This window comes from Carcharodon carcharias, chromosome 21 (genome assembly GCF_017639515.1).
Source record: "Carcharodon carcharias isolate sCarCar2 chromosome 21, sCarCar2.pri, whole genome shotgun sequence".
In the NCBI taxonomy this organism is placed as follows: Eukaryota; Metazoa; Chordata; class Chondrichthyes; order Lamniformes; family Lamnidae; genus Carcharodon; species Carcharodon carcharias.
The window spans coordinates 63,670,523-63,683,703 of record NC_054487.1 but is presented as its reverse complement, the minus strand read 5'-3'; the positions used below and the strand labels follow the sequence as shown (position 1 = coordinate 63,683,703).

Below are 13,181 nucleotides of genomic sequence, written 5' to 3'. Positions count from 1 at the left end.
TGCATAGGCACAGATGTCAACAAAAACAAAATTGGGGCCTGAAGCTACTATCAGGAGAGCATTGAATCCACTGGGCAGCCCTTGCAACCAACAATCAAAGGACACAAATTACAAGAAACACACTGGATGGCATACTTCCCTAATTTGCATGTAATTCACATATGCTGCAGCCTGGGCACCAGGTAATAGGCAAGGTGCAAAGAAGTGGGGAGACTGCGAGCATGTCCCTAAACATCTTTCTACCCCAACCTGCTCTTTGGTTTTCCAAAAAATTGGAGGAAAGGAGGGAAAAATAGTCTAGACCAGTGTATTTAATGATTTTTACTTAATATACGCAAAAATGAATTGTATTACTTCACCCTCCCTCATATCCCCAAAACCTTCTAAATGTTTTCAAACACATCGCCTTCATTATTACATTTTTAATTGATTATTGCTTTGATATCTTTTTTATTCACTGCAATCAGTGGTAAGCATTGCCTGAATATTTACTTAAGCTCTCCAAACTGTATGATGTACAATTTTAATTTTATTTCACAATGCAGTCTTTATTTGAACAAGTAGCTCCTTAAAATTTGCAATATTTAGTGTACTTTTGAAAGGATGCGCATTCAAAAATTTCACAGTTAAGGCGGCAAAATCTGAATAAAATTTTACATCAGGTACACAGACAGTGAGCTGATTAAGCAAAGTAGTTACATGCTGAAACAAAAACAGAATTACCTGGAAAAACTCAGCAGGTCTGGCAGCATCGGCGGAGAAGAAAAGAGTTGACGTTTCGAGTCCTCATGACCCTTCTGGGTTCTGTGGAAGGGTCATGAGGACTCGAAACGTCAACTCTTTTCTTCTCCGCCGATGCTGCCAGACCTGCTGAGTTTTTCCAGGTAATTCTGTTTTTGTTTTGGATTTCCAGCATCCGCAGTTTTTTGGTTTTTATCTCTTAGTTACATGCTGAAGTTCATTCATTAATGCACTCACACTTCACAATCAGTTCTCTTATCCCTGTACATTGAACTCCTGATTTTTGTTGAACCAATTATGCCAAATCATGAGCAAAATATAATTACAAGCTATCTTTAAAATAGCTGCTTAATCTTCTTTTAAATCAATTAAAATTTTAGTGACACCAGTTTTAAAGCAGAAACAACATGTTGTTGCACTTTTTTCATGGAGGATTGAAGTCCAAGGAAGATTGACTGCTTTTATGTGTGTATGTGTGGCATCTAAAAGATGGAGTTTGGCCTTTCAAAAAGGAGTTGAGTGACCTCAGTAAATAACAGCACTGCAAACACTTCCAAACAAATACAGGTCGGAATAGGGTCATGACTCTTTGGTTGCTAGGATATCGGAAGCTCACCGTGTCAGCTTCTCCTCCTTTAGTTCCAGGTCTGTCACTGCAATCATCTGGTCCAGCTTGAACTTAGTGTCAATAATTTCTGCATCCCTTGGAGAGTATGTGCCTCCTTCCTTCTGCTTTTGTCTTATTCTGTATAAGGATTACAGGTACTAACAATACTCAGTATACACAGCACAAGAGATTGTTAGAAATATTAAACCATTCCATTGACTGCAAGAAGATAGAAGAGATAATCTATAAGAGATTTTCATACAGGACCCAAATTGAACTCTGGGAAAACAATGTAAAATTATTGAGAACTTTGTTTTCCTTTGCAACAGGCACAATTGTCTCAGCATTGGCAGCTAAAGTATTTTCAAGCTTCTGGCTTGCTTTGATGCTGATCGAGAAACTAGAGGGAGCAAAGAACGGGGAATTTTGTGCCCCCAAAAAATTACATATTAAATAAATAAGTGTTTTAATTAACTATTCATTTCAATTACCAGAATAGCTGTGAGATGAGTTGAATTTACAATTTAAAAAAAATTTAAGGGCAGAATTTTTCACTTGGCGTGCGGGTACATCCCCGGCATGCTCGAATGTAAAATAACGTGCGACGACGTCGGGTGAGCATCCCAACGTCATCACGTACTTGTGCGATATTTCGGTCAGCGGGCGGGCGTGAGTGCTGGAGCCCACCCGCCATTAATTAAGAGGCCACTTAAGGCAATTAAAAAGCCAACTGACGCCGATTTTTCGTCGCCCGTGTGATTTCACGTTCGTCGCATGGGCAAAACGGGCAGGTGGCCAGCCAACAATTTTAAAAACCTCATCCACGGGTGGGACAAAAGAGATGAGCAGCATTGCCAGTGTCAGCAGTGGGGAGTTGGGTACATAGTTTGCTACTGGCGACTTGTTGGTACTTGGCAGCTACGTCTCTGTTCAGGGCTTCATTGTTAGCATTTCCAGGCTTCATTTCAGGATTCCTTGGTGTCTCCAAGGACCCCGGAGGATTCAGACCATATGGACCCTTCCAGGTATCAGACAGTCTCCCCTTACCCTGGTAATGGGGATTGTGCTCTCCTCTAGTGGCACCTCCTCTGAGGAGTAAGAGAGGGGCAGAAGGGGGAGGAGGCCAGGTGTCCCAATGCAGCTTCCAGGGGATCAACCTGTGGGAGGAGAGGCGCAGGCACAAGGGGCGCAGGGCCAGCAGGAAGTCCAAGGCGGAATGGGCTGTAGAAGATGCCACTATCTGCTGCCAGGGCTTACAGCAATGCAACTACCTCAATATGTCTAAGGTGCAATGCTGAAGGAGGATTCGCCTATCAAGGGAGACAGTGACCTCCATTTGTCAGACGATTGTGCCTGAGATCAGCTCCGACGGTGTGGATGGATACCCCATGCCACTGGCTCTGAAGGTCACAGTGGCCGTCAGCTTCTATGCCTGCGACTCTTCCAAAGGGTTAGTGAGGTATCTGAGTGGAGTCTCCCAAACAGCTGTCTACAGCTGTGTCAAACTTGTGACAGAAGCTTTGTTCAGGTGGGTACTGACATTTATTCTTTACCTTACGGATGAGGCCAGCCAGGCTAAGCGAACCAGAGGCTTTGCAGCGATTGCTGGGTTTCCCCGGGTCCAGGGAGCAATCGACTACACACATGTGGTCATTCAGAGGGTGCACTACAATACACCCCAGAGCGCATGCAGCACTCTCCACAATCTGGCACTGGCAAAGGGGGACCCTCTGGAGGAAGAAGATCCTGATGCAGCTGAACAGGCCACAGATGATGAGTCCAGTAGCGAATCAAAAGAGGAGCACAGTGAGGAGAACACTGAGGACATGGAAGCAGGCCTCAGTAACCTCCAGGGAGGGTGGAATATCTTAATCCTTCAGCTAGGCTACCAAAGATTAGCTTCCACCTCATGTCAGGGCTGCCGCCTCCATCCTGGATGTCTGAAATGACCTTATCATTTGTACCCAAATTCCGCTCAGTGTCTGTGCAATGAAGTATCCAGCCACTCACATCCAGCATTACAAACTGGCCTACCCTGTACCAATAAAAAATGGTGAAGCATACTCAGGCCATCATTATGGCATTACAATTACTGGTGTTGATGTCCACACCAGTAGACATATAAAGCAAACATAAATGAACAGAAAATCACCTGTGAACTGTCCCTCTCATGCTCATGGTGCATGAAGCTTACCATTGCGAGTGCTAAGTCTTGGTGCCCCCCTCGATGTAACTGGCATGGGAGTCAGCCTGCTGACTCTGCTGTCTTGTTGGCCTTGATGAGCTTGTCCTCTGGCCAGTGGAGCCTGTGCTGGTCCGCCTGGGAGGGAGTGGCCAGTGCCACGGCTGGCATCTCCCCGGTCATCACAGCCTCATCAGATGCCACTGTCACAGGCAGAGTGGCAGAGGAGCTGCTGCCATCATCCAGAGCGCCCTGAGAGGAGCCCACAGAGATGACAAACAGCGCATACGCCAACATGAGGTCATTCTGGAACTCCCTGCTCACCATGGATGGATGGGCACTTAGCTGGTATAGTGGATGCCTCATCCATCTCCCACACAGGCACTGACCACCTCAGGTCAGTGCCTGTATGAGGGCTTGCAGGTCCAAGCGCAACCCCAGGAACCCTAATTCTGTCCCTGGAGCTACCTCTCCATGAGAGTCGCCGCTCCCTCAATGGAGGAGGCTATGTGCTTGACCATGAGGATCAACGCAGCAGAGACCATGGCACGCAAACCCTCATGGATCGCTGCCAGATCCTGCCGCACATCCCGCTGAACATCCAGCATCTGCGGCCCAATGGATGTCTCCAGCGGCTCCTCATCAGCCTTCAATTGAGCATTGTGCTGATCTCCAGCAGTCCTCTGACTGCCGGTGCCCTGGGCACTCTATACCTCCGCCTCAAGCGATTGTGAACTGCCCTCACCAATGTGCACCGACATTCTAGCCACCGATCCAATGCCCACTGAGGTGCTGGTATCTGCGTTGGTGCCTGCTTCAGAAAGAGGGTGTGATGCAGGTGCAAGTGAAGCCTGGTGGTCCTCCGGTATCAGGGGTGGCCCCTCAGGGTCCAGAGAGTTCTGGCAAACCTAAGAGGGAGAACAAGGACATATCATTAGTTAAAGTCATCACATTGTCACTGTGCATGCCAGGTATCCAGGTGAGACAATGGAGATCTGCATCACAGTGCCATTGTCTTTCAATGATCAATGGGAGCTCCAGGTTCGAGGGTCCCATCAATGAAGAGACTACACTAGGTAGTTGCACAATCCGAAACTCACCTCTGTGCACTGTGCTCTTACCTTCGTCTTACCGCCTCTTCACGCTCAGTTGCACATGGTGTGCCGTACTCGAGTTCTAGGGTGTCCTGCTCGAACCTGCTGAGCAGCAGCAGGTCGGGCGGGCCTCCGCCTGGACGTGACCTCTCTGCTTGGTTATGACTCATCTTCTCTTGAAAGGACAAAGGAACATTGATTCGTCCACTCTCTACCTGCAGCGCCATTGGCCAACCTCAGCTGAGGAGCATCTTGCAGGGCACATCTGTGTCTTGGCCCTCGAGCCGCAATGCACTCAGTCCAAGCAGCCAGGGCTCACCCTCGTGGCCAGCTTCGGCGTCACTGAGAGTTGGTTAGACTTTAGCACCCTTGAGTGCCACAGGGTGGGGGGGTCGGACAGACCTTAACACTTCTGCACACTGACCCATGCGCAGCAGGTCATTTTCTGGCACTGCACCCATGTGCACCACACCACGTCATAGATGCTTACCAGTGCTGCAACCTCCTCCCATGCCCTCTTTGTGAGGTGCGGTGGCCTCTTCCTCCCATCTCTGGGGACAAGGGTGTCCCCCCTGGCAGCCAACTCCTCCAGCAGGACCGTGAGGCACTCATCCGAAAAGCGGGGGGGCTGAGTGCCCACCCAACCTGCTCTCCTAACTGGCTTCTCCAGCCGCATTCGACTCCATCAAGACAACACAGAACAGCCGTCCTTTCATGGCAGCCCTTTTGGGGCTGCCTGAGCCATTTTCAACACGGCCACCAGGTCACCATTGGACCTGGTGGCTGACAGGCTCCCACCCCCGCTCAGCCCTTCCTAACCAATGAAGAGCCAAGTTTCATGCTGGGCAGGCCTTAATTGGCCTAGCGTGAAATCGCGGTCGGGGGCCGATGGCGGGTGGCATGCCTTTCCCTGGCCGCTCCCGGTCCCACCAACCGGGCCTGCCCGCCATCCTCAAAATTCTGCCCCAACTGTTTATAACATTTGTCCTTCCTACCTTGCAATCACATAGGCTGCTATCACAAGGAGAATGATAGAAAGCACACACAAGGTCACTGCAAGGATTATTTCAATGCTTCTTCCTGACAGACCTCCGGCTGAAATGACAAAAATACAAATATGTTAAAAAATGCATGTCATATAAGTACAATTATCTATACTAAACGAGGAATAGCAAATTCACTATAACTTTCCACTGCTACTTCACTAACAGTCTTGTACAACAATAAATAACCATGGAGGCAAAATTCAATAGCACCTGAAAATGGGTGCAATGATCTTGGTGCATGATTAACCTGCACCCACTGCTTCGAGCAGGCAGCATACAAACTTCATGCTGCCTGTTCATTTAAATAGTTGCAGCATGCAGCCGGTGCTAAGCATACTGTTAAGTGGCTGCATGCCTAAGCAGGGAACACAAAATTGTGAGAGGCAAATATTAGCTCAATCTACTTAAAGCCAGCCTGCACCTCGAAGTACATTTTGACAGAATAAAGTCATTGTTGAAGGCAGTGTGGCCAGGAAAAGACACAGTAATGCACAACATGGCAGGGAGACCGACCCCAAATTTCTCTCACGTAGCTCTAGATGCCTCAGTGCTGAAGTTGGACAGGAGGAGAGGTCCTCTATCCACAGAGGGTCAGGGAGACAAGCTCTGAGAAAAAAATGGGAGCAGATATCCACGCAGGTCACCATCAGGAGATTAGCCCTGAGGAAGAGCAGGCAGTGGCAAAAGATGTTCAATGACCTTACATGAGTGTTCAAGATCAGTGAATTCATCTCCAAATGCACATTCCACCAACTGTTTAATGCTGCATATCTCCTTCAGCCACCTACCAACAAGCTCTATCAATCGTGACTCATATCTAACATTTATAGCTTCACTTCATCCTCATACACTTTGCACTGCTGCACCTCACACAATACAACACTTCACACCCAGATCTCACAGTTTGCAAACACTGACAGCTATAACAGCCATATCACCCAGACATATTGCACCACACTGAGTGACACACTTCCCTCTTTCTTTTAGGGCAGGATGGCACAACAGGTATGGCTGCAAGTACTCACCCTGATGGAAGAGATGTTGCTCACTAGCATCGGAGCAGCTACGATTAAGGCTACGGCCAGTGGCAAGGCTGTAATCATCAAAGATTACAGTGTGCTCATACCTAATCCTACTTCTTACATTCCCCTTTCCCCTCACTCCACAATATCTTCTGAATTATAAGTTGCAGAAGGTGTAAGCACTTACTGATTTCCTGTGTCCCTCCCCTCACTGCAACCATACCACTGTAACTTTCTCCTGTCAGATACCCAAGAACTGCAGCTTAGGCAGTGGGGTGCAGGAGTACAAAGTGCAAGAGAAACACAGAACTGATGGTGAAATACTGTCAATTTATCTCACACTCGTAGCCACTAGCTAAGATGTTGGCACCTTCCATACTTTGCAGTGTAGCACAGATGTGGGATTGTCATGTGGTAAGTCATCAGAAATGAATGGCCTGCAGCCAGGATAGATGGTAGGGATGTGCGGCTGCTAGCTTGCAGGTGTGAGACTGCATGTGAGTTCTGCTGCAGAGGACTCAGATGAGAACTTCAATGGGGCAGCTTACAGAGGGTTGACTGGTATGAATACCAAATTGGTTGGTATATTGGCAAGCCAGCCAGAAAGCCTGCTGTTATTGTAAAGGAGTACAGAACCATGTTCAAGCACCAAGCTTGAACATGGCTTTGCACAGACCTTGGAAGCCAGTATTCTCCAGCGTGAAAGAGGTGGCCAACTCCATGAGAACTCTTGAGGACTTAAGTATGTTGGTCCGATGGCTGATGTCTCAGCTTCCATCAGAGGGCAAGCATAAACCATGCAATGTTTAAGTGCTGTAGCGGAAGCTCAGATTGAAGTCATGCATGCTCAGCTTGCTGTCGTCATGACTGTGGATAACAGTGTTAAAAGGGGCTTGCAGGGTCTCACAGCAGCCCAGCAATCTTCCCTCCTAGGATTGCTGAGATGCCATCATGGTGAAGTGGTGATGGATCCATGGAGTACAAACCTGCTGCCCTTCCTCAGGATGATACCAGTCATTCTCCCAACACTGACAATCCACTAGTGCCCTTGCTGCTGCCTTTTGGTCAACCAGCCTAGACTGCTGCCACTCATGCCAAGGCTATTCAAAGCCAAGCCTTCTAGGGCCAGGGCTATGTGAGATTGTCCTGTTAGATCATCTACAACCTCGCCCATTGAATGCCAGTAGCCTTCCATGCTACAGTCATACTAAATGTCTGTCCGAGTGCTTCCACACAGTCCTACCCCCAGTGGCTGCAACATAGCTGCTGGAAGACTGCTGACTTTTGGATGAGAATGCAAATGGCCTTGAAGGACAACTGTGAGCCTAGAAGGCCTGACTTCAGACTGCACTTCATTGACATGAGCATTGACAGTTTTAGCCGGCTGGTTGACAGGCAACAGCTGGGGCATTAGCGGAGCAGCAGTGGAGGGAGGACGAATTCTGTCATCCTGAGAGAGGGCAGCAGGCTCATGCTCCATGGAAACCTTGCCATTCTCCCAGGGAGGACAGATTGCTGGATTGTTGTGACACTCTGCAAGCTGCTTGAATGCTTGTCTGCAGCCATGATGGCAGCAGTTTGAGTTTCTACTACAGAACTCAGGCATTGGATAGCCTCTACTTGTGCTGCAATGGAAGCTGAAACATCGGCTTTCAGAAGCAATATCATAGCTGAGTGCACAAGTATACAGGTGGATTTGGCCACCATGTCCACACTGGAAAGGCGGAGCTCCAAACTTTAGTACAAACTTCTCTGTGACAAGTTGGTGCTGGGTTCTTCCTTGCTCCTCGATATTGACCACAGGTTTTCTGACAAGCCTGACAATGCATCAAGCGTTTCACAGTACATTTCTTCTTTAGTCCATCCCGTAGTAGTACTCATTTGATGGGGTATTGGTAGAAATTGTTGGTAGGTGAGTGATTGGTATGGGGGTGCAGTTGGTTTGATAGGGCCTTTGAAGATTCATTCACTGACTCTGACCACTCGTGAGGTTATTGAACTCTGTGACACTGCATCCAGGTTCTCGGGATGAGCATGACATTGAGTGTCATGGCTATCTAGTCCCACTGCCATGGCAAAACCTGTCTGGAAGGCCTTCTGACCCTCTTGGATAGATCACATCTCTCCTCCTCCTACACCAAAGATTCCAGCGTGGCGCCGGACAATCTTGAGGCCTGTTCTCTGTCTTCTTATACCATTATTGAGTGTTCTCCAAGTTAGAATCAATTTTAGACTGACTTCCCGCACCTACTCCATCCACAATGCATGTCTCCTTTAAGTAGTGCAGGCTAGCGTGAACTTGTGCTAGCTTCTCACAATTCTTCAGCCCCACTCAGGCATGTTGGAATTAACAACACACTTAGTGCTGGCTGCATGCTACAGTCATTTAAATTAGTGAGGAGCAGGAAGATTGTGTTCTGACTGAAGGCGGGGGAAATCCAACATAGCGATCCCTGTGCCCACTTTCATGTCCTGTCCAATACTGGGTCAATGTATGATAAGTTCAAATCATGATTTAAAGAGTGAATTTTACCCTTATGAAGAACAGTGACTAGAGTCTTTTGAAGTCAGTCCCTTTCCACAGCATGAACACATACAATGTAAGTTAACTGTTAAAACCAGCTGTCTGGTTTTCAAATCATTAGAACTTTTGAACAGCAAAAACAATGAATGAGCACATCTAAGAACTGCAGAAAATAATGTGATGTATAACTGGGAAAACACAAGGCACTTGTTTCACCATAAATAGTTGCTTTGAACTGGATGAAGCAACAAAGCCTTGTTTATACAGGTTCATTAAACTCAGTCAAATCAGAGTTGCTGTGTAAATAAGTTTAACCCTTTGGTATTCTGTGATCTGTAGCACAGCATTTCTTTCTTGTAGCAGAAGTTAAAAAATAAGCAATTACTGAACCATTCAGTATAAATTTCTCTACAGAGTGACTTAAAAATCTCAATTTGATTAAATATTATGAATATATTTATCTTCCAAATATAGATTTAAATTCGGGGCATAAGTGGTGTAACTTTTTTTGAAACTGCTTTTCTCCAAATCCAGGAATCATTTGGACACCAAGACATGGAAGGTATGAAAGTCTAAATCAGAAAATGAGACTGGAGTTGTGGTGAACAGAGGAAAACAAATATATGAAAATTACTTTCAACTTTGAGCGCTGTGAGAAAAACAGACAGAACGTTCAACTTTGGCAATGGAAAGGAATGTCAGAGAGGACGGCTGATCCAATATGGCCCATTTTACATCCCTGCCGAAAATGACACTTCAGACCAACATCAAAAGCAACACTAAGGTTGCCAAAACCTTAGTGTTTGCCAAAAGCTTGTAGTATCACAGAGCCAAATATGTACTTTATTTGTGGCAAGTAATGTGGCAAACTGGATAAAAGTTTGGCTTTGTAACAGGAAACAAAGGGTAATGGTCGATGGATACCCTTGCAAATGGAAAGTTGTCTCAAGTGGTGTTCCACAGGGCTCGGTGTTGGGACCCTTGCTGTTTGTGTTATATATTAACGATTTGGATGTGAACATGGGGGGCATGATTGGGAAATTTGCAGATGACACGAAGATTGGCCGAGTAGTGGATAGTGTAGAGGATAGCCATAATCTCCAAAACGATATAGATGGGTTGGTGGACTGGGCAGTAAAGTGGCAGATGGATTTTAACATAGAGAAGTGTGAGGTCATACATTTAGGGAGGTCAAACAGTTACAGGGATTACAACATAAATGGGAATATACTAAGAGGGGTAAATAAAGTGAGAGATCTTGGCGTACAAGTACACAAGCAGTTCAAGTAGACAAGGTTGTAAAGAAGGCATATGGAATGCTCTCCTTCATTGGCAGAGGTATAGAATGTAAAAGTAAGGATATAATGTTGGAATTGTATAAAACACTGGTGAGGCCACAACTGGAGTATTGTGTGCAGTTCTAGTCACCGCATTACAGGAAGGACGTAATAGCTCTGGAGAGAGTGCAGAGGAGGTTTACAAGAATGTTGCCAAGGTTAGAAAAATGTAGCTATGAGGAGAGATTGGATAGGTTGGGGTTATTTTCCTTAGAACAAAGAAGGCTGAGAAGTGACTTGATTGAGGTGTACAAAATAATGAGGAGAATAGATAGAGTGGACAGGATAAAATTGTTTCCCTTGATGGAGAATTCTAGAAGCAGGGGACATAAATTCAAGATAAGTCGCTGAAGGCATAGGGGGGACATGAGGAAGAACTTTTTTATGCAGAGGGTAGTGGGTGTCTGGAATTTGCTGCCCAAGTTGGTGGTCGAGGCAGAAAGTTTAAACTCTTTTAAAAAGTACCTGGATCTGCAACTGAGGTGCTGTAAGCTGCAGGTCTATGGGCCGGGTGCAGGAAGGTGGCTTCCTGTACCCAGCCCATAGACCTGCAGCTTACAGCACTTTAGTTGCAGATCCAGGTACTTTTTAAAAGAGTTTAAAGTTTCTGCCTCTACCACCAGCACTGGGTATCCTCGGGCTGGCATGGACAAGATGGGCCAAATGGCCTCCTTCTGTGCTGTAACTTTTCTATGGTTCTATTTGGCACCAGATGTTTTTACATTTGACCAAAATATTGTCTTAAATTGTTTCATGTCTTAATTTTTTTTTGTAATGTTGGGGAGGAAGAACTACGGGGATCTTTAGGAGATATTTTGACTCCATCTCTGCATCTATGGGTTTTAAGGAGAAGTTTGGTTAAACAGTTTATGAGGTCAATGTTGGAACCATTGTGAAAATGCCAAAACACAGACAGCACATGACAAGAACCATTAATTTCAATTGAACAGTTTTTTGACCACTCCATACCACAATAACCATAAATGATTATTGAAATATTTAAAACCTTAGTATCATAAGATTACCCAAACCAGAGAACACTTTTCAATATAAAATAAGGGCAAAAAAAGCTGGAAAAACAGAGTTCTGATGAAAGGTCATCAACCTGAAACACTAACTCTATTTCTCTCCACAAATGCTGCCTGACCTGCTGAGTTTTTCCAGCTTTATTTGTTCTTATTTCAGTTCTCTAGCATCTGTGGTATTTTGTTTTTGTATTAACACTTTTCAATTCTATTTTGTATGAAATACCTAGAGTTTTGACTGGATCAGAGTAATCTGAATCAGTAAATTGTCTTTGAAAGTTTGTTGCTCGGAACTTGAATCTGAAAAAGAATGACAAATTTATTACAGATAAAGTTGACTGTAAGATATCAATATAGAGACATTTATTTCTAATATATCTATTATGAATTTGCATACATAAGATATTTTCTCAGATTCAGTGGGGTCAGTTGCTCATGTGAGCAAGTCTGAGTGTTTTAATTTTTTTATGGACATTGACTCACGCTGGCCTATATCTCTTTGTATAACAACAGGACACCAGGGTAATAACATAACTCTCTTGTGATCTGTGTCAACTATTCATGCCAGCCTTGGCTCAATAGTACTACTCATTTCTCCAAGTCAGAAGATTGTAAGTTCAAGAACCACTTTAGGGACATGAGCGCACGATCTCAGTTGTCATTTCAGTGCAGTATTAAGGAAGTGCTGTCTTTTACATAAGATGTTAAACTAAGGCTTTCTCTGCTCTCTCAGGCTGGGATAAAATATCACATATCACCTATTTGAAGAAGAGCAGGGAGTTCTCCTTGTGTCCTGGCTAACATTTATCCCCCCAACTAACATCATAAAAAAAACTGATTACCTGTTCATTTATCTAGTTGTTTTATGTGGTACCTTGATTTGTGCAAATTGGCTGCCCATGCTGCATGTGACTACACTTCAAACTATTTCATTGGTTGTAATGTGCTTTGGGATATACTGTACTGAAGTCACGAAAGGTACCAGAGAAGTGAAAGCTCTTTTTCTCATGTATACTTTCTTCAATCACTTCGAAGGCAGATTGCACAAGTATTTCTGTGAGGCTTGCTACAAAACTTTTTAAGCAGTGTTATTCCATACAAAGCAATAGTTATAATCAGATTTAATTCTTGATTTAATTGTACAAATAATGTTCAAATAAGAATATAAAATAAAGGACACGTCACATTTCCCTGCGTTTGCAACATTATCTAAAGTGATTTGCCTTTATGTGTCAAAAATAAAGCATTTTTGTCCATGATGTATCTTGCTATTGGTTTCTTTCTTTTTCTCATGGTCCATATGGGATTAATAATTAGATTCACTTACAGAATATGACCCAGTTTATTTGTGATACACAAAAGCCCCAGAACAGAGGTTATAGCTGTGTTGTCCATCAGAGAGATGGGTCAAGCAATTTAGTTCAAATACAAATATCCCGTGAGTTTTACTTAAATATGTGCTTGATCTAATTTTTTAAATTACATTTTTAAATTTCCTTCATGCTGGCCAAATTTTGAAAGTATGAGATTGACGGGCCAAAAAGACCCTATGGATGATCAGCATTGAGCTGCCATATAAGGTTAATATTCAGGTAACTTATGC

The 13,181-nt window shown here is 44.8% G+C and overlaps 1 protein-coding gene across 1 annotated transcript in view; it reads right to left on the bottom strand.

Moving 5' to 3' along the window:
- ptprq (protein tyrosine phosphatase receptor type Q) overlaps positions 1-13,181 on the bottom strand; it is a 226,504-nt gene that overhangs the window by 33,343 nt on the left and 179,980 nt on the right. Inside the window, exons 44-46 of the mRNA XM_041215661.1 lie at positions 11,805-11,878; positions 5,620-5,719; positions 1,358-1,486 (exon numbers count right to left, since the gene is read on the bottom strand). Coding sequence (XP_041071595.1) covers positions 1,358-1,486; positions 5,620-5,719; positions 11,805-11,878 — 303 coding nt within the window. The remainder of the gene's footprint in view (positions 1-1,357; positions 1,487-5,619; positions 5,720-11,804; positions 11,879-13,181) is intronic.